The 20,693-nt window shown below is 45.1% G+C and overlaps 1 protein-coding gene across 1 annotated transcript in view; it reads right to left on the bottom strand.

Annotated features, from left to right (window-relative positions):
- The window catches only part of PRDM5 (PR/SET domain 5), a 206,088-nt gene extending 200,579 nt beyond the window's left edge, over window positions 1-5,509 (bottom strand). Inside the window, exons 1-2 of the mRNA XM_083174449.1 lie at window positions 5,295-5,509; window positions 2,373-2,456 (exon numbers count right to left, since the gene is read on the bottom strand). Coding sequence (XP_083030575.1) covers window positions 2,373-2,456; window positions 5,295-5,387 — 177 coding nt within the window. The 5' untranslated portion in view covers window positions 5,388-5,509. The remainder of the gene's footprint in view (window positions 1-2,372; window positions 2,457-5,294) is intronic.
- Between the last annotated feature and the right edge of the window lie 15,184 nt (window positions 5,510-20,693).

Genomic DNA, 20,693 nt, shown 5'->3' with positions numbered 1-20,693 from the left:
CCCATTCTGTCCTTCCTAAATAAATTGTATCCTGGTATTGCTATGTCCCAGTCATGATTCTCATTACACCATGTCTCTGTAATAGCCACAATGTCTAAGTCATCCCTTGTCAGTATTGCAATTAGCTCAGGAATTTTGTCTCCTAGGTTTCTAGCATTTGCACACATACATTAAATGTTGTACATTTATAAAAATGATAACTAGAGACAGGATTATATGCAACATAAAAAGCTTGAAATATGCATGCAAATGAAAAGTGTTAACATATGCTAGATTAAATAACGAAAAAAATATTTTTAACTTATTTATTTAAAAATCAGCATAAAATTAGTTGCACATAAACCTCAAAAATAGGCAGAAAGCATCTGTAGATGTCTAGTGCTGTACACAGGAATTTTTTTCTTCCTGGCTGCTACAGCAGACTGCAGCGTCCTAGGCTCTTCTGGCATTAACTGCACGGAACCTCATCTCCAGCGCTGATGGATCAAATGTAAACATACTGTAGCATGTGAGGGCGGCGCAGTGGAAGGATTCCTCCCTGCGACGCATTCTCACTGTGACCCGTCATTTCTTCTGCGCCACGTTATGTCACAACCCTTCCGCCCAACCTCCTCTGCTGCAGAAGTCTCTCTTGGCGCAAAGTCCAAGGCAAGGGGCAGGCAAAGGTTTAGGAGCTTTGTGATGGCATCCGCCCATTATTAAAATGGATTGGAAGCCTAGAGCAATGTCAGACGTAGTGTACATCCAAGGTCCCCTACACCGCATACATATGGGTTTAGCCTGCAAAATCTACCACTACCTGGCCAGCAACAGCAGGGCAAAGCAGTGCTGTGATTCGCGGGAGGAAAGGGGGCGGGCCTAAAATATGCACCATCACTAAATTTTAGGTAAAATATGCAATAATAAGTGTGAATGGGCAAAATATGTAAATACATATGCAAATATGCATAATCCTGTCTCTGTGATAACCAAGGCAGCTGATCATTTAACGTAATAATAAAGAAAACAACATTTGTCTGGAATTGAGCTTCAGTTATGAGGGTTATTTTTTATTTTATATATATTGGTCATGAGTGGTACCCTGTACCTGGACCATTGATTTGACAAAGTTGCCATACCAGGTTTCCATATCTTGTTAATTATCTCAACCACTTGAATTCAAAGGGAATTGGGGAAGGGCCCTGCATGGAATCAGACTCAAGGAGATGGAGGAAAGGGGTAAAAACGTCTTTATATCAGACACCATGCTCCTATGCTGGCCTGATATAACAATAATCAGTCCAGCCTGTCTGGTGCTGGTTGAGAATTAGTTGAGGAAGGCCCATTTCCAGGTTTTTACATTATTCATTTATTTACTGTTACTGGGTAGTTTAGGTATGGAGGGGGGTCATTCTTTTGGGATGAGTTTAGTTCAGTGGGTGTTATTTATTCAATGAACCCTTATCAAGTAAAAATACAATGAATGAATTGTCTATGAATTTTTAAAATTCGGTTGGACTTCAAAATGATCCAGATTGATATATCGATCTTTTGTTTCTTAAGCTGGGCATACATCAAGGCGATTTGGTCCGATTTCGGCCGATTGCGACCAATCGGCCCGTTAAATCGGACCAAATCGCCTCTCCCTGACATGTAGTCGGGTCCGATGCGCGGTCCTGTGCGCATCGGACCCGACTAGGTGGTTGGACCGGCTGGCTGTCCGACCACGCGTTCTGGGACGGCGCTAAGCAGTGACGCATGCTATCCATCACAACGGATCGCATGTGTCCCTGCCGCCAGAAGGTCCCGGCGGCTTGCAGTCCATCGGGTGTCCGTACACTGCTGCGAGACGTCGCTGGCAGTGTTTGGGCACCTTTAGTATATGAGAACCCACGGACGAAAGCAAGTGTGGTAGAAGCACCTTCAATATTTTCCAGGTCAGCAAGGAGCCTAAAGTGCAATAATGGGCAATATTATTATTTATATAGTGGCAATAATATTACACAGCACTGTGCAGAGAATATATAATCACTCACAGGTCACTGCACCATTGGGGCAAACAAATTCAAATTCCCTATGTATAAGTCAGCTAATTTAACAGTGGGTTCTTTTGAGTGTAGAAAGAAGCCATAGTACAAGATAGAAGCCCAAAAAAACATGGGAAGAGCATATGAATCAAACCCATAACTCCAGCACCAAGAGACAGCAATACTGACTACTGTTTCGTCCTACTGCTCAAAAATATAACAGAAGTGTGGTGTTTTAAAATTAATTTCAATTATATTTGACAATTTGTATGTCATCCCCACAAATAAAGTGTATAAAGGTAAGCATGACATTTTCAGAAAATGAGAACACTAATAATGTTTGTCGTTCTTGCTGTACAGCCTTACCTCCCACATAAGTCTGTTATCCATACTTTCATCCACCTCACCCGGGATTCGCTTTTCTCCAGCAAATGGCCCAAACTTCTCACCCTAATCAGAAAGAAAAGATGTCATATGTGGTAACTATTACACAAAATGTTGACGCCAGATTAGAAATTGTATGGAAAAACATTTGGAACTTTGCTTCTGATTTCTTGTAACCCCTTTCTTCTATAACCACAAGTCTTTTTTTTTTTTAATCTAGCAGCGTGAACATCACAAAGGGGCAGATGTATTAAGCCTTAACAAGAGATAAATGCAAGAGTGATAAAGAGAGATAAACGTCCAGCCAATCACCTGCTAGCTGACTTTTTTCAAACACAGCCTGTAACATGGCAGTTAGCAGGTGATTGGCTGAAAGTTTATCTCTCTTTATCACCCTCACATTTATCTCTTGTTAAGGCTTAATACATCTGCCCCAATGGTGTATCTTAAGGGTCATAAGTGTTCTTCACAGGCACTAAGCACGTTTTCTTCACAGGCGCTAAGCAAGTTGTCTTCACAGGCTCTAAGCAAGTTGTCTTCACAGGCACTAAGCCAGTTGTCTTCACAGGCACATATTTATTCACATGTGGCAAGATGCTCCATATGCAGTACATTGTAGTTCCTTTATACCGCTTCTTTTATAAGGGAAAACAACAATAACACTGTTATTAGGATATATTTTTAATTGATTTTTATGAATGGCAAATAATGACTACAGTCCTCTTTGTTGTGCTTGACGTGACATTTTTATGATTATAACCTTAAAGATATGCACTTTTAGCACAACCAATTTATCAGTGCCATTTACTCAGGGTCAATACGTCATTCTAATTTCTGATTGAATAAGAATAATGTCAACATGCGTTCTATAAATTTGGTCAGCATGTCAGTAGGTCCAGAATGATAATGCCACTGCCAGAATCTCCACAGCAGTTTAATGCTGCTGTCAGGACCCAGGAACCGCACTGCCATATCAACATAGTGAGCACAGGTGGTATCAAATGCAATGTAACGAACACTATTTGACAATTACAACAACCTTGGTATGTATTAATGCAGATACCAAAGAGGGGGGAAAAATCACTTTTCTCTAAATTATATACAAATATCTAACACTTTCACTATCACCATACAATTATATGGTGACTGTTAATTATTTAGATGTATAGAAAAACGATAAGCACACATTTTCTCATTATCTACAGAGAGTACCTGCCAGTATGAATGGTAATCTAGGTTGACTGCTGGTGTCCAGGCTGCACACGGGAGACCTTGTGAAGTTTACAAGCTCTTGTACATGCGCAGTAGAGTTGGCCAGAAGGGAAGTAATACTGCTTTCACATTGCAAAAACCTGCTTTCAACCCGTTTTTCTAAACGTGTCTTAAAACTGGTCAAAAGCCAGTTAAACCCCTTTCATATTGCATGATGTAAAGGTATATTGCAGTTTAAATACCGTTTTGTACCTTTCAGATTCAACCCGTTTCACCCATAGAAAGCCATACAATGTCATTTTAAATATTTTTTTTCCTGCTTGTGGGCGGGGATCAAGTGTGGTTATCATTTGTAGCAAATACCGTTTCTGAGCTGTTCAGACTGCAGGGAAAACGGCTCAGAAACGTGTAGGATCCTGCTTTTAACACGTGTCAAAATACCGGTTTTCTGTAACCGGTAAATTGACAATGTAGCTTTCACATTGCAACTGGAACCGTTTTAAAACACTAAAAAAACGGCAATATACCGTGTTACAGCTGCAATGTGAAAGGGGTATTAGACACAGTGCAGTGCCTCAGGATGGTGGTCCAGGACCAAATCTATTTATGGCTGCCAAACATGAAGACAAACAGAAGCAAAGTGCACAATATACTTGATTTAATATTTTGTCCAAATTTATCAATAAAAAAACATTTATTCTAGGGGGGCTGTAAAATAAGCTGATACTGTAAAGCGCCGTGATTCAAGAAAGCTTGGGAACCACAGCATTATTGTATTTGAGCATTGTACAAATAGCATCCTGTTATGCACTATTTTATATGTATGACCTATATGTATATGTATTGTCTACATATTGGTTCATTTACTTGCAAACTTGACTCACTTCTATTACTCACTGTAATTGTTTTTGTCTACACTTATGAGCCCTCAAAATAAAGATTTTCTTTTAACATAAATAGCAGAAGACTAAACAGCAACAAGATGTTTTTGCAAAAGCGCTTTGCTGAATGTGAACATCTGAAGACCTCACTGATCAGTGTGATGACAGATGACCTATCTGGTCAGCCCAGCAATGGGACACAATTACTGAGGTAGGGATGTGGATCTGAGTCCTGCAATAGTCACATACAGCCCAGCCCACTGGGAAATTCATTGGCAGCCACTTAGAGGAGGGCGGTGTAGATAAATGATGTACTGTTAAAAGACATGGAAATAAATTACTATATGTATATATATTATTGTATATGTAATGTTGACTCAGGAGCATAGTAAAAGGCAACATAATTGCCACACTAGCAGCTCTGTACATAAGGCATGCAGAACATAGAGCCCTCATACACTCCTAAAGCATTACTCTGTATAGATCTTGGAGCACTGCAAATACAATGGCTACAGTAACAATCAAACAGAAATAAGAGGTATGGAGTTCCCAATCTAATCTCCCCGAGAAACCTGATGATAGCAGCAGTTAGAGACTCTAAGGAACAGGCAAGAATGCCTGCACCCCCCTGATGTGCCTGCATCCCCTGCATTCCCCCTGCTGCTCTGACACTGCTTGCAGTGAGGAGTGTGTAGACGTGGCATCTCCCCTCCCGGCTCACACACACCGTACACTATACAGTACACTGTGCCTGGGACTTCTGCACCCCTCCTAGCCATCCTCACAGCCTGGATCCCATCAGCACACGAACCTTTGTCACTCTCCTGCTGGTGTACAGCCCCATCCCGTCCTGAACGTGGGAAGACTTCAGGGAGAATCTGTCTGGCACGTACATGCCCAGCATGTTTATGGGATTTGCTCTTTAATAGCATAGGCAAGGTAGCATGGGCATGCAGTGCAGGGTGGCCGGGGTGGGTGGCTGTTTATTGCATGGTATGGGCAGCGGTAGATAGGGGGTCACCCGGTGCCGGGGGTCTCCTGCACGCACCGTGTCTGTGTCTCCTGCACAGGGGGCGGAACACCGCTCTCCTATTGGCTGCAAGTTTGGCTCGTCCCAAATCAGTGCAGCTCATACAGTACAGTACAGTGTGCTGCAAGGGGCTGGGGGTGAGGGTACGCTTCTGTTCTGTACTCCTAGGTGTGGCGGTCATCACAAGTTCTGTGGCATCATCCTGATCATCCCTTTTTGTGATCATCATTTTAGTACATCCCATTAATTAGGGTGGGAAAGCAATATGAGAATACAGAATACAACTGCTAGTAATTGTTACCATAAGAAACTGTTTGTTTTGAGTCCAAATGTATTATATGATTGTATTTAAAGTATATTTTAAATCATAATTCCTTATATAGTTTACTGTAAAAACTTGCAATAACATAAAAGTCAGCAATTTATTTGAAGGTCAATACTACTAGGCAGAGCATAGAAACAAAAAGGCAAAAGTGCAACATTGACAAAAAGTCAACACGAGCTTAGTTCAACATGACAATGGCTGACACATGAAAAGGTCGACATGCGTTTTTCATTATTTTTTTCCACTCCCATAACTTGCTCATACTTTATGATACAGGTGGACTACAATGGGAACAATAAAGTGTGCTGAGGAAGCGGAGCGCGGCACCATGCTTGAAGGATGGCAAACCATGTGAGAGTATGCCTTGCACAAATTAGGGCTCGTTTAGGGGCTCGTTTAACCATTTCCATGTCAATATTAACCATGTGTTGACCTTTTGTCCATATCGACCTAGTGCATGTTGACCTTTTTTCTGTGTCAACCTTTTCGACCTAATGACTAATAATCCACATAGCGAAATCTCTATATGAAGCATGTATATTGATTTTTTATGTTTTTCTATACTGTTATCCATTTTTGCCGGACCGCGAGCTCCTATTGGCTCGCGGCCGTATAGACTAGGGAAAATTGATAACAGTGTCGGACCAGGCTGCTACCGCTTCTTTGACTATATGGCAAAAACTAGATCCAGCAGGGCAGCGCACAGACAGCTCTCTGCCTGGCTGTCAATTCTTTAAAATCGGTACATTCGGTACAGGTTTAATTTGCCGGTACAGACCGTTAAAAAACGGTACTGTACCGGCAAATTCGGTACAGTTGGAGGGTATGATATATTGCATACATCAGAACATGTAAGTTTATATGTGCTAAGTTGTATAGGAAAATAACCAAGTCTGAGACTGATAATTACACTAGTTCTTCACATCCTGTAATGATGAATTCTGAATTACAGTAAGTGGCCTCTGTAAAACTGCATGATGTAATGACACAAAGAAATCCTTCTAATGCTGTGTACACACGGGGGCGATAGGGGCTATAATTGCTGGGAATATGGTCGCAGGCGACCATATTGCCAGTGATGGAAGTGTGCCCCGGTGCACGCTCCCGTTTTCTGCCCCATTGTAATCGCTGACCAGCTAATTACCTCTGCTCCCCCAGCAGAGGTTCCTTTTCATCAGCGACCATCTCTGGTCGCTGATGAAAAGGAGACACTGAGCAATATATTGCTCAGCAATATATTGCAAGCAATATATTGCTAGCAATATAATCCCCCCCCCCCCCCCGTGTGTACGCACCTTAAGATATCTTGCTAATCCCTGCTAAAGAATTCTCTCACTGTGAAAGAAAAATGAAACCAATTCGTATGGCAAGAGTCATAAGCTACACTGGTGGGAGTCTACTTGAGCTTCAGTGAAACAAGATATATTTAGCCATATACATGTACATTTATATATTTATATTTAACCATGGACATGAAGTTTGGCCTTAATAAGTAAGTGTGCCTCCTAGTTAATTTTCAAAAGCAGGGCCTCCAGCTGATCATTGTTACTTGTATGGAGAGAGAGGAACGGGTCAAGAGAGGACACCATGGGGCCAGTTGTAATGCCACCCAAGTTTGGTGGAGATGCGCGACCCCGTGCGCATTGGATTGGAGACGGAGATTGGATCTGTTGCATGTAAGATCAGGCAGCCTCTGGCAGCGGTTCAAGGGAAATATGCGACTTCTCAGAGTGTATGGACTGCCTAATCTTCAGTTCTTCTTGTTGTTGTCATGCATGTCACCTCAGCAGCGGTGTAGCTAGGTGCCACGGTGCCTGGAGCAAGGGCATGTTTCATGCCCCCCCCCCCCGATTTGTAGTAGGCAGGGCTCTTGCGTGGCAAAAAGGGGACGCAGCCTAACATTATACCACACACCGTAATGCCCATTGCACATAAAGCCACATGCTGTGATGCCAATTACACATAAGGTCACACATGATGCCCATTACATCCTATATAACAAACCGTAATGCCTATTAAACATTGCAGAGACATTACATAGTATAATGCCCATTATACATTATGCCACACACCATGATGCCCATTACACATTATGCCACACACCGTGATGCCCATTAGATGTTGCGCCTCACACTGTGATGCCCATTACACATTATTTGACACACATGATTCCCATTACCCATTATTTGACACACTGTAATGCCCATTACATATTATACGGCACAGGACAGACAGGGGGGGCAAAGATGGACAGATAGAACAATATAGATAGAAAGATGGACGAGGGGAGGGGGAGCACAGATGGATGGATCAAGGGGAGCATAGACAGATGGGGACAAAGTACCATGTTGGGGGACAGACTGACAGATGGATGGAGGGGCAGAATAGACAGAGGGAAGAGTTGCGGGGGCAAAGACAAACAGATGCTGGGATGCTCACCATTACCTTCTCTCCTTCATAAGACAATGGCAGCGGCTCCTCCTCCCTGTGCAAAGCAAAGGCGTCAGCAGTGGGTCTTCTCCCCCCTTCATGGTGAGGCTATGGGCAGGTGTCCTCATGATGTGGCTCCGGGCTGCGGCTAGTCCCCACCCCACACACCGGGCGGCTCCGGGCTCGATGACACCACGCAGCTCCGGGCTGCGGCTAGTCCCCCCCTGTGCGCACGCCTATGCCTGGGATGCCTGGCTGGGAGACGTGCACTGCTATTTAAAATTCACTCCCGCTGGACCGCGCTAGCCAATAGGCGCTCGCGGTCCAGCAGCCACCAGTTGATTGGCTGCTGGACCGCAAGCGCCTATTGGCTAGCGGTCCAGCAGGAGAGGTGAATTTTAAATAGCACTGCGTCACGGTCTCCCAGACACATCGGGGACTCGCCGGGAGCCAGCGAGGGAGATGGCGGTGGCGCGGCAGAGAGAGCGCAGGGGAGCGGGCGAGTTGGCGGTGCCGGCGCATCTCTGGCGCCATGATACCTTCCTGCGCCCGGAGCTGGTGCTCCACCGGCACCGCCCTCGCTACGCCTCTGCACCTCAGTGGCATGTGTGCTCAATGGGCCTAATAATTCATATGCTTTTTTTGTCTGAAGTTTGTGTTTAAACTTTACAGAGGACTTGTGTTATTATTTATATTTGTTAAGAGTGCAGGTTACTCAGAGGTTGTAGAAGTTTATTTATTTAATAAGACTCTGTGTATTCATGTGCACCACACATTGGGCCTAACTCTTGCTCGTGTTATAGCCCCACCTGCAGTGCAACATGGCTTTGTCCATTAAAGAAAGAGTTTGCTTTTGCGAGCCAACCTGAATCACCCCCATAATATGTATCAGCACTTCATTTTTTGTATATGTAGGTTATCATTAGCATGAACTTTTTTTCTATTTTCATTTCTATGATGTATTTTTAGGGAGGGCCAAGCTTTTTCTTCCTAGTCTGTGGCCTGTGCATTCCTTGTGACTTTTCCTTTCTTCTATACTGTTACACATATTTGGTTGTGGAAAATGCTATGTTGTTATTGGTTGATTTTTAAGAGCGTCTTTGTCTGAAAGTAACATTGTCAACACCAGACGGGTCAGAGGTCAGACCAACTGTCATTACATGCTAGTGTGATAAAATGTTTATCAGCAGTCAATTTTATTAAATAGATTAAAAAGAGCATAAATAAATGTGCTTACAAATCATAATTGCACATGGGTCAGCTTGTGTGTGTGTTGAGGATAATCTAGATTTACTGTAGATGTATTCATTTTTGGGTACTCTTTACCTAGAAGGGCGCCCGTCGTGGTGATCGCGGGTACATTTATGTCTGGCCGCGACGCGACCGACGCGATGACCGCGATTTCCCATTGAAACCCATGTTAAACATGGAAATCGCGTCGGTCGCGTCGCGGCCGTCCATAAATGTACCCGCGATGCCCGCGACGCGATGCTCCCGATTTGCCATAGGAATCAATGTTAAAAGGCCCGATGGACACGATTTTACTGTTAAATGCCTCAATGGACCCGATTTGGCCATAGGAATCAATGTTAAATGGGCCACAGAGGCCAAATAAGCACAATTAACCCTTAAATGTCCCCCCAAATTTTTAACGCCAGCCCACGATCCACGCCAACCCGAAGCGTGGCGAGCGCAGCGAGCCCGCGAGGGGCGGCGGTACGCGTCCTTCGACCTTTTCATGCCCTACTATCCACTAGGGCGTGGAGTGAGAATAGAATAGTGTGGCGAGCGCAGCGAGCCACCGAGCCCGAAGCGTGGCGAGCGCTGCGAGCCCCGCGAGGGGACGCGGATACCTTCACAGTTATACGCGTCCCCTCGTGGGCTTCACAGGTGTCCGTGGCGACGCGGTCACCTGTGAAGCCCGCGAGGGGACGCGTCTACCTGTGAAGGTATCCGCGTCCCCTCGCGGGGCTCGCTGCGCTCGCCACGCTTCGGGCTCGGTGGCTCGCTGCGCTCGCCACACTATTCTATTCTCACTCCACGCCCTAGTGGATAGTAGGGCATGAAAAGGTCGGAGGACGCGTACCGCCGCCCCTCGTGGGCTCGCTGCGCTCGCCACGCTTCGGGTTGGCGTGGATCGTGGGGTGGCGTTAAAAATTTGGGGGGACATTTAAGGGTTAATTGTGCCTATTTGGGCTCTGTGGCCCATTTAACATTGATTCCTATGGCCAAATCGCGGCCATTGAGGCATTTTACATGAAAATCGCGCTCAATCAGCCTTTTTAACATTGTTTCCTATGGGAAAATCGCGGTCATCGCGGGTAACAGATTTTTATGTACCCGCGATTTACCCGCGATGCCCGCGATGCCCGCGATGACCGCGATTTTTACCCCCGACGCCCGCGATTTCAATCGCTGGCGCCCATCTAGGTAAAGAGTACCCATTTTTGTTTTTGACTTCATTTTTCACACATTAGTGCATATGGTTTTTCAATTTGTCACCAGTGCTGTAATGAAACCTAATAAGGCTGTTTTGTATAACTACTATTTCACTTTATTTGTGTGTACCCTATAATGGGAAAAACCTTCAGCATTTTTCACATTCAAATTTGTTACATCTTTTATTTAAACTGAATTTATTTGTGAATATTTATGTAAAACATGTAATGCTACATCAATTATACAGACTTGTTTTTTTGTAAATGACAGAATCGAGGGCGATGAAACTTATAAATAAGTCTCTATCATTCTGTTTATCCTTCCCTGTAGCATACAGTGCTTCTAATGTGCAATCATGTTGGTACTGGCACACGTATTCTGCGCTCATCTTAATTGTTTCTACTGTATGGAACATGTTACATACATATTGGCAATTGTTAAAAATTGGATGTCCCCACCAGATGGAATAACACTTTCAATATGTCTGCGCGGCTTTATGAGCTACTAAATAGCATCAAAGACTATGTAGCATTCCAGACAGCTGGACGGGGCCTATGCAGGTAATAGACACAGTCAAATCAATGTCAAGTTATCGAGCATGACCAAATAAACTTTGACCCCAGGGTCAAGCAACCTGGACAGGTCATATAAAGCACAGATCTTAACGTTTAATACTGATAGCGCGACATCCGAATAAGAAATGTTATGGGCGTAATAGCAGATGCTAGCTTACTGAGAAAGTGGGTATTGGAAATATGGGCGAATGGATTGTGTAACATGTAATATAGCATTGTCATGTAGTGTGCATCAAACCATGGTCCAAACTTAAATGGTAAACCTGCAGATTTGTATTCTATATTTTTTATTTTTATCAAATTCATTTGTCTTTTCCCTTATTTCTTTCTTCTTGCATTATGATCATTTCGTTCCCCTTATTTATTTTAAATTGCCCTATGCTTGCCACAAGTTTCTATAAAGCTATTAGCATAAATCAAACCTCCATCCACCTCTTCCAGCAATCTGTCATGTGCCCCCAAAGCATGCAACATGAAAAACACCTCAACAAACCCAACTCCCTAACAACACCCAACTCCCTAACAACAAGCCTATGGACCAATAGCGCTCCTGGCTGTAGCACCACTATACAACTGATCCTCAGGGCAGCCAAAAGGAATTCCGGGCCCCGGTAAAATTATAGGGGGTGTGGCCGAAGTGTGGGAGGCACGGCCACACCCGCACTTAGGCCACGCCCCCAACATGTTTAGAGGAGGGTGAAAAAACCCTCTAAACACACCAGCAGCACACACCTACAGCATGTGCTGTGCTGACAGCAGGCTCAGCATGAGCTCTCATGCTGTCAGTGAGTCACTCATGCTGAGCCTGCTGTCAGCACCGCACATGCTGTAGAAGTGTGTACTGCTGTTGCAACCCGGGAGGGATGGAGGGGGAAGGGAGGGGTCAGACCAGGGCCCCTGCGTGGCCCCTCCAGCAAGCCTGGGCCCGGGTAATTAGTACCCGCCCCCCCCCCCCCCCCCCCCCCTCTCGGCTGCCCTGCTGATCCTACAAGACATCTTGGCACACTACACACAGTGGACCATATTTGCAGTCCATACATATAGCACTACAACTTACCGTAGCCCATTTGGGTTTCTACCACTATCAGTATGATGAAGGGAAGGTGCATTATTATCCATTATTAGGTGTAAAAAGTTAGCAGAAGGGAAAGTAAAACAAATATTTAAATGGTCATCCAAGGTGACTCGAAATTGTTGGAATACAGTCTGTGTATACAGGTTGCAGTGATATGCTAGAGTTAGTGTATACACCATAGGATGCCATAGGATGCCCTGTTTCACTGAATAGCCCAGTACTAAACCAGTGGTTGGCTTATTTAATAGCAATTTGATGGTACAGATACTGTATGCTTTCATTATGCATACACTGGCCTGGTGCATGCAATGGAGCTTAAGCAGAGCACACCGGTCACCAGCCAGTGACTGTATATGAGTAGTGGCACACATAGCTAGTGGTACCATGCTCTAGTGGTAAATTGCAGCTCTGTATCGGTTATGGATTAAGCAATTGCAGGGTCTCCTGGAGTTAAGTGGAAGACATGTGTGTCCCACTGTGGTGGTCTAATACAATTCAGGTGGAGCTGCATTTGTGCAGTAATAAGGTCAGAGTTTATCGGGTAGGGTTTTAAAGGCTTTTTTTAGGCAAGTAATTTTGCTGTATGTGCAGTAGTGCTCTCCAACTCCAACAAAAATCAGACAATTAATCTTGAGTTGCAAAAATAAGAGGTGTACAAAAAAGCAACACTTGCAATGTTAGAGGTTGCCCATAGCACATGAACCATTACACAGACATGTTTGTGTAGTAGCATAGCTGGGTATGAACCTAGAGGTAACAGGATTTTTGTAAAAATGTATTTACTCTTTAGCATTCAACATTACAGGCTCTTCAGAATTAGACTTAGTCAGTGCCAGATTAAGCCTTCGGGGGGCCCGGGGCACTTTTAGACTGGGGGGCCCCCTTGCACTTGTCATTACTGGCTACAAACTGCATGGGAGAATATTACACTGTCAAAACACAGAGTAAAGGCAGTATAAACTTGGTCAATGGTTAACTGCAGGGGGATATAGATTTTTTTAATACATATATATATATATATATATATATATATATATATATATACTACATGAAAAGCCTGTTTTTGTCCCTCTGCACCTTACTCTGTAGGACTGTAGGAGACCTCGCAGGTTCAGTCCTGTCTCTGATTAAAAACCCTCCCACGACTAGTCTGCTGCTGCTGTACTCCATGGGCCTGAGAAGCATGTAATGAGCTCCACCAATCAGAGCTCAGCACAAACCTCTCAACCTCTGCCCTCTTGTGCAAAGTGTCATGGGACTTAGTCAACTCCCAGTAATGCACTGCACACTTGTGCAGTCAGTGTGCTTTGGCACCCGATGTTCAGACCATTAATCATTGTCACATTGGCCCTTATTCTGGTCTGTGCGGCCGGAGCCGCATACGTTGCTCCGGCCGCACAAACCAATCCCCGCCTCCAATACGGATCGCCACGGCCGTCCGTACGCGGACGGCTGGCGATCCGCATGAAAATGGTGGGGCGTACGCCTCCACCATGGTGGGAGCTGCCCCCTGCATTCGATGGTCGGCGACCATCGAAGGCAGGGCCGCACGCTCCACCAGCTCACGCAAGCTTAGACCACACGGACAATCGTCCGTGTGAAAGCTTGTATGGGGGCGGAGAGCTGACATCCGGCGATGTCAGCTTTCCGCCCCCATCACTGGCGTCATAGCCTCATTACCATGCATACGCCCCGCGTTTGCATGGGAACGCCCATGAAACGCTGGGCGTATTCATAGGTAAATGAGGCTATTAAGCCCCTCACGCCCCTATACGCCCCCTTTGCGGCGTATTAAATTTTTGTGCGGCGAATTCCCCTGCACATGCGCAGAGTGACCTCTGCGCATGTGCAGAGCGAAAACATCGGCGGTACGGCCGCACGCGGGCCGTACCGCCCAGATCAGAATAAGGGCCATTGACAGATAGGTGAAGCTGCAGAACTACCTCATTCCCGTGCAAAAAATCTTTGGCTAAAAAAAAATGTTTTCTTTTTTAAATACATGCCAACCACAAGGGTACTGACCCCCTTTTAATCCAGCCCAGGACTTAGTATACTACTAAGTATACAACCCTATGCAAGGAAACTCTCTTTGGTCATTTTGGTTTACTACTAAGACAAGTACTTACTGTACATAAAACAACATACAATCAATAATACACAACTACAAACATAAGTACAGGTACAACACCGATTTTCCGGTATCATCGGTTCCAGCACTGAGCGAGTTTACAGATTTTGCCGGATTTTCGGTGGTGCACCCTGAATGCAGGGAGACCTCCGCAGCGTGACCCCCCGCAGCTTGATTCCCCACGTGCAGCTTGTATCATGCTTACAAGCCTCCGCAGCGCATCTCAGGCTCACCTCTGCAGCGCCGCACCGCCCCTCCCCGCAGTGTGACTATCCCCTTCCGCACTCCAATATACTCATACTTCCCTTCTAAGCCCCCCTGCTGCTTCTGCTGCCGTCCTAAGCCCTCCCACAATTTATTTTACAGTTAAAACACATTAAATCCTACCCTCCCCCTGGCACCAGATGTGTCCGGATTAAAAGAGGTTCCGAACCATTGGTTTCCGGAAAATCAAGGTTGTACCTGTAATACTAAAATACTTCAAACGGTACTTATGTAATATCTGGGCTCCCGTTTTTCTTATGAGACCGCGTCCGCTCGCCACGCTTCGGGCACGGTGGCTCGCTGCGCTCGCCACACTATATAAAATCAACTCCATGCATAGTTGGATAGTAGGGGTATGAAAAAATGGGATGCATTTAACATGGGAGCCCAGATAATACATAAGTACCCTTAAAACTTCTGTTTATAAGCATTGTAAGTTAAAAACAGTATTACAATACTAATCAAATATCCTTGGTTATTCATCAAAAGAACTGACCACAGGAAAATGCTTTTAAAATGTCTAGATGTTTTTACAATCTGTGATCTATAACGCCTACCTGACGGGAGCAATTAAAACAAAACATGACCAGGATGCGACCACAGTGAGTTGTAGCTGAACAAATGCCTGCCATGAGTGGTTCACACTGCACATACACCACTAGAAGGCCATGCTTTTGCAGTAGAGTAGCTGGGTATGAACCTAGAAGTACAGGGATGGTTGGGAGGGGTGGTTGGGAGTGCCCCTGTCACTGTTCATACACATAGCATCTATTCACAGAGACAGAAGGACAGGGGGCATGGGCAGCAGCTTGCAAAGCTTTGAACATACCCCAGCAGTGATGCAAATGGAGGCGTGGCTTTCAATAGGGGCATCCCCATAAAGCCAAGCCCCCTTTCATGACATCATGCCCCCCCCCCCCTTTTTTGGGAACTATCGCCACGCAAGAGAGTCCCGCTGTGCCATCTGTAAATGTTTGGGGTATTCAACTAACACCACTCACCTCAACAAACCCAACTCCTCAACAGCAGCTCTGTATGGCATTAGCTCTGGTGAAAGACTGCTGTAGGCCTCAATCTACAAAGACAGCTATGCACTCCGCACAGTGCTCCTTGTCCATAATTCCTACACACAGTGGCATAACTATACATTTTGCTCCCCCCTGCCAAAAAGTTTGTGGCGCCCCACCCCCCAGGCTCCAGCATGTTTCCCCAGCATGTGACGTGATGACGTCATACGCATAACGGAGAACCTGAAGCAGGAGAGAGGAAGAGAGACCAGCATACACTGCTGCTTCCTTGGCTCCAACGCATCCCAGGCCGACCTATCCCACCCATCCTGTACAAAGTAGCCAATAGCTGGCTCTGTGTACAGTCAATTGAATCAGTGGGGGAGATTTGTCATCTCTGCCATGGCCGCACCCGCGCTGTGGCTGAGTCGCCTCCAGTGCTCAGTCAGTGGGCAGCGGCAGGCAGCAGCATGTCAGTGCGTTGAGTGGGTGCTGGCGGTCACACATACCACACTGCTGCTTGCTCCCCCAAGCGGCTGCTGGGGCTGCCTTACAGTAGTTACGCCACTGCCTACACAGAGAATTTCCTACCATAGCTTACAGAAGACCATTGAATGGAAAGTGCATGTACTCTACTGTACTGTACTGAATTACACTTTTCTGTCAAGCAACATATTAGTATCCATTATGAACTGATAACAGTTAGCAGAAAGAAGAGGAATGAAACTATGGCAAATATTGAATAAAGTGTTTGTTGCTGTGTTTATAGTAAAAAATGTTTACTTATTTGTAGTTTCATGCCTATTTCCTAATGAATGCTTCTTAAGCAATTTAATGAGACATTTATCAGCAGCCCTATTGTAGCAGTAGTGCTTGTCATTTCATCATGCATACAATATACTCCTGTATGAAAGCGGTTACCACTGCCCATTGCACAGTTCTAGACGGTAATAATCTTGCCACTGGCAATACTAAATAACAAAAAGTGTTTGCATATGGAAACTTGTACCACTGCTGTCTTGCTGCCATCTCAGGTTTTTAACCCCTTCCCGACAATTGACGTACATTTACGTCATGGTCGGGAAGTACTTCCCGACACATGGCGTAAATGTACGTCATGGCTTTAAACTGTCACCGCGTCTATAGACGCGGTGACAGTTTCAACATGTCTGCTGTCCCTGACAGCAGACATGTCCGTGCATGCCCAGGGGGGGCTGCGATGCCGCCCCCCCCATCGGCGATCGCTGTGATTGGCTGTTCAGTGTGAACAGCCATTCACAGCGTTTTCCTGTGTCACCGGCGAATAACGTTCGCCGGTGACACGGGATCGGAGGTGATTGGTGCTGTAAAGTACAGCACCAATCACCGCGGGGTGTAAGGGTGACACTGGTGTCACCCCACCTCACCCCGCCCGCCCCCAAAGGCCGTGATTGGTTCGTCGGACCGACGGACCAATCACAGCCAAGGAGGGGGATTTAAACTAACGGTGACTGCACTGCAGACGCCATTCCGGTCTGGAATTGCGTGCAGTGCGGTCACCGTGCCTAGCTGCCGCAGTATACTGACCTGAACCTTGCCAAATACTTACCTGATCCTTGCAAATACCTTGCCTGATCACTGCTTGTAGTGTGCTGGATGCTTCCTGGATCCTGCTTGTAGTGTGCTGGATGCTTCCTGGATCCTGTTACTTGTGACGTCCTGTGAACTTGTGCTGCTGCAGTGTAATAGCGTTAGATAGAGAGAGATAGAGAGATAGAGATAGAGAGAGATAGTGTCAGAGAGTGCTATATTTTGTGCTGCTGCAGTGTGATATAGTTATAGATAGAGAGATAGAGAGAGAGAGATAGAGAGAGATAGAGAGAGATAGAGAGGCCTAGTGACAGAGAGTGCTATATTTTGTGCTGCTGCAGTGTGATAGTTATAGATAGAGAGATAGAGAGAGATAGAGAGAGAGAGATAGAGATAGTGACAGATAGTGCTATATATTTTTTATATAACTGACTGCTGCCCCCCCTTTTGTGCTGATCAGTATAAATTAACTGATCAGCAACTTTTTGGGGGCGCAGGTTTTTTTTTATATATATATATACCTGTCACTGCTGCTGCTGCAGTGTCATAGAGTGATAGATAGTGAGATATAGAGAGATAGAGAGAGATAGTGACAGAGAGTGATAGAGAGTGATAGAGAGTGCTAAATTTTGTGTCTGCTGCCCCCGCCTTTTGTGCTGATCACTATATCTGAGGTGATCAGCAACTTTTTGGGGGTGCAGAGTTTTTTTTTTTTTATATATACCTGTCAGTTGCTGCCAGTTGCACTGTCAGTTGCACCAAAGGTTGTGCACCTGCTGCCCCTCACTGGTAATCAGTGTCGCATCACTGATCACCTTTTTTTTTTTTTGTGGGTGCTGTGGGGTCTTTTTTTAATTTTATTTTTACACACACTGTGATTTTGTGGGTGTCCTGTGGCCACTGTGCGCTGATCAGTGACGTACATCACTGATCAGCTTTTTCGGCACAGGGTTGATCTATTTTTTTTTTTTTTATCAAATTCCTGTTGCCTTTGAGCGCTGTTCAGTGACGGACGTTACTGACCAACATCTGTGCTCAATTTTTGGCGCAGGACCTTTTTTTTTTTTTTTAACCCCTTCAATTTTATTTTTTTTAACCCCTTCAATTTTTTTTTTTTGACCCCCTTCAATTTTTTTTTTTTGTATAAATTATTTTTTTTTTCTGCACTACATACACACTACACACTACATACCCCCCGGGTTGAAATAAAGTTTGTACCCCCCCCTACACTATACACGTGTTGAAACATTTCAGTACCAGTAACACAAAAATAAAAATGGCATCCCAAATGTCATCCCAAATGTCATCCCAGTCATCCAGAAGAATGTATTCAGTGGAGGAGGCATATGCCATGCTTGCCTCTGACTCTGACACAGCCAGTGAGGCAAGCGGGGAATTTGAAGGATTCGTCTTAAGCACCTCTTCCTCCTCTGGTGATGAGGGACCCCCTCAAAGACGCCCCCGTAGAGCAGCTGAGACCCCCCCCCCAATAATTGATCTCGTATGGACCCCACCACCAGACAATTTTGAGCACCAGGTTCCTGAGTTTTTGGCCATGCCAGGAATCCAATTTGATTCCACAGGTCTCAGAGAAATTGACTTTTTCAAATTATTTTTCTCTGATGATTTTATAAATTTAATGGTGGACCAAACTAGTTTATATGCCCAGCAGTTTATTGCTCAAAACCCCACATCATCATTTGCTAGGTGGACCCCTGTAGATGCAGTAGAGATGATGACGTTTTGGGGTCTGGTGTTTCATATGGGCATAGTAAAAAAGCCAGAAATTAGGCAATATTGGAGTACAGATGTTCTGTACAGCACCCCATTTTACCGTATGGCCATGCCCCGGGCTCGATTTGAGACGATCCTTAAATTTTTGCATTACAACGATAATGCACAGTGCCCACCCAGAGATGATCCCACCTTTGACCAGCTATTCAAAGTCAGGCCGGTCATTGATCATTTCAGTGCCAAATTTGAAGAGATGTACATCCCAGATAAATTCATTTGCATAGACGAGTCCCTTATACATTTTAAAGGAAGGGTTAAATTCCGCCAGTACCTTCCCAGTAAGAGGGCAAGGTATGGCATAAAAATGTATAAGCTGTGTGAAAGCACCTCAAGGTACACTCACAGGTTTAGGGTATATGAAGGGAAGGATTCAAGAATTGAACCGCCAGAATGCCCCCCCTCCCTCGTAGGTGTTAGTGGAAAAATTGTCTGGGATTTAGTGCACCCCTTCCTGGATAAAGGTTATCACCTCTATGTGGATAACTTTTACACTAGCATCCCCCTGTTTAAGGCCCTTGGTTCAAGAGGTACAGCAGCTTGCGGTACTGTGCGCAAGAACCAAAGAGGCCTCCCAAAAACGCACATTGCCCAAGTAATGAGAAGGGGTGAAAGCAGGGGAATATGCACCGAAAATATGTTGTTGGTCAAATATAAGGACAAGAGGGATGTCCTTATACTGACAACAATTCACGGAGACAGTACCACCTCCGTCCCTGTACGAGGTACCAGTACCCACACCTCAAAACCTAATTGTATCCTGGATTACAATAGGTACATGGGCGGAGTGGATCTTTCAGATCAGGTACTGAAGCCGTACAGTGCCCTGCGGAAAACAAAAATCTGGTACAAGAAGCTGGCCGTGTATATCATCCAGATGGCACTGTATAACGCTTACGTGCTATTCCGTTCTACCGGCCAGAGGGGGACATTTATGCACTTTCAAGAGGAAGTCATAAAGGGCCTAATATTTGGGAACCAGCAGGCAGAGGGCCCCAGTACTTCTAGTACTGGCCCCCGTATTGTACCAGGGCAGCATTTTCCTGATGAAATCCCCTCCACTGGAAAAAAGGGCAGGACACAAAAAAGGTGCAAAGTTTGCTATAAAAAGGGAATAAGAAAGCAAACTATTTTCCAGTGTGACACTTGCCCCGACAAACCCGGCCTATGTATAAAGGAGTGTTTTAAAATATACCACACATCTATGGATTATTAGGTTCATCATTTCACCGTGCTTCGGGGGTCTTGCTAATGCCACATAGCACCCACCATTCATTCCACCAGAATCTGAGCCGCAAAATCCAAAAATCACTCCTTCCCTTCTGAGTCCTGCCATGCACCCAACTGGTATTTTTTGGTCACATGTGAGGCATTGCCGTACTCGGGAGAAATTGGGGCACAGATTTTGGGGTGCTTTTTCTCCTTCATACCTTCTGAAAATGAAAAATTTTGAGCCAGAACTGCATTTTTGTGTAAAAAAATGTAATTTTTCATTTTCACTGCCCACTTGTATCAAAATTGGTGAAACCCCTGGGGGTTTGAAATGTACACTATACCCCTAGATGAATTCCCTGAGG

This window comes from Crinia signifera, chromosome 1 (genome assembly GCF_055691185.1).
Source record: "Crinia signifera chromosome 1, ASM5569118v1, whole genome shotgun sequence".
NCBI lineage: Eukaryota > Metazoa > Chordata > Amphibia > Anura > Myobatrachidae > Crinia > Crinia signifera.
This window is presented reverse-complemented; position numbering and strand designations above follow the sequence as displayed.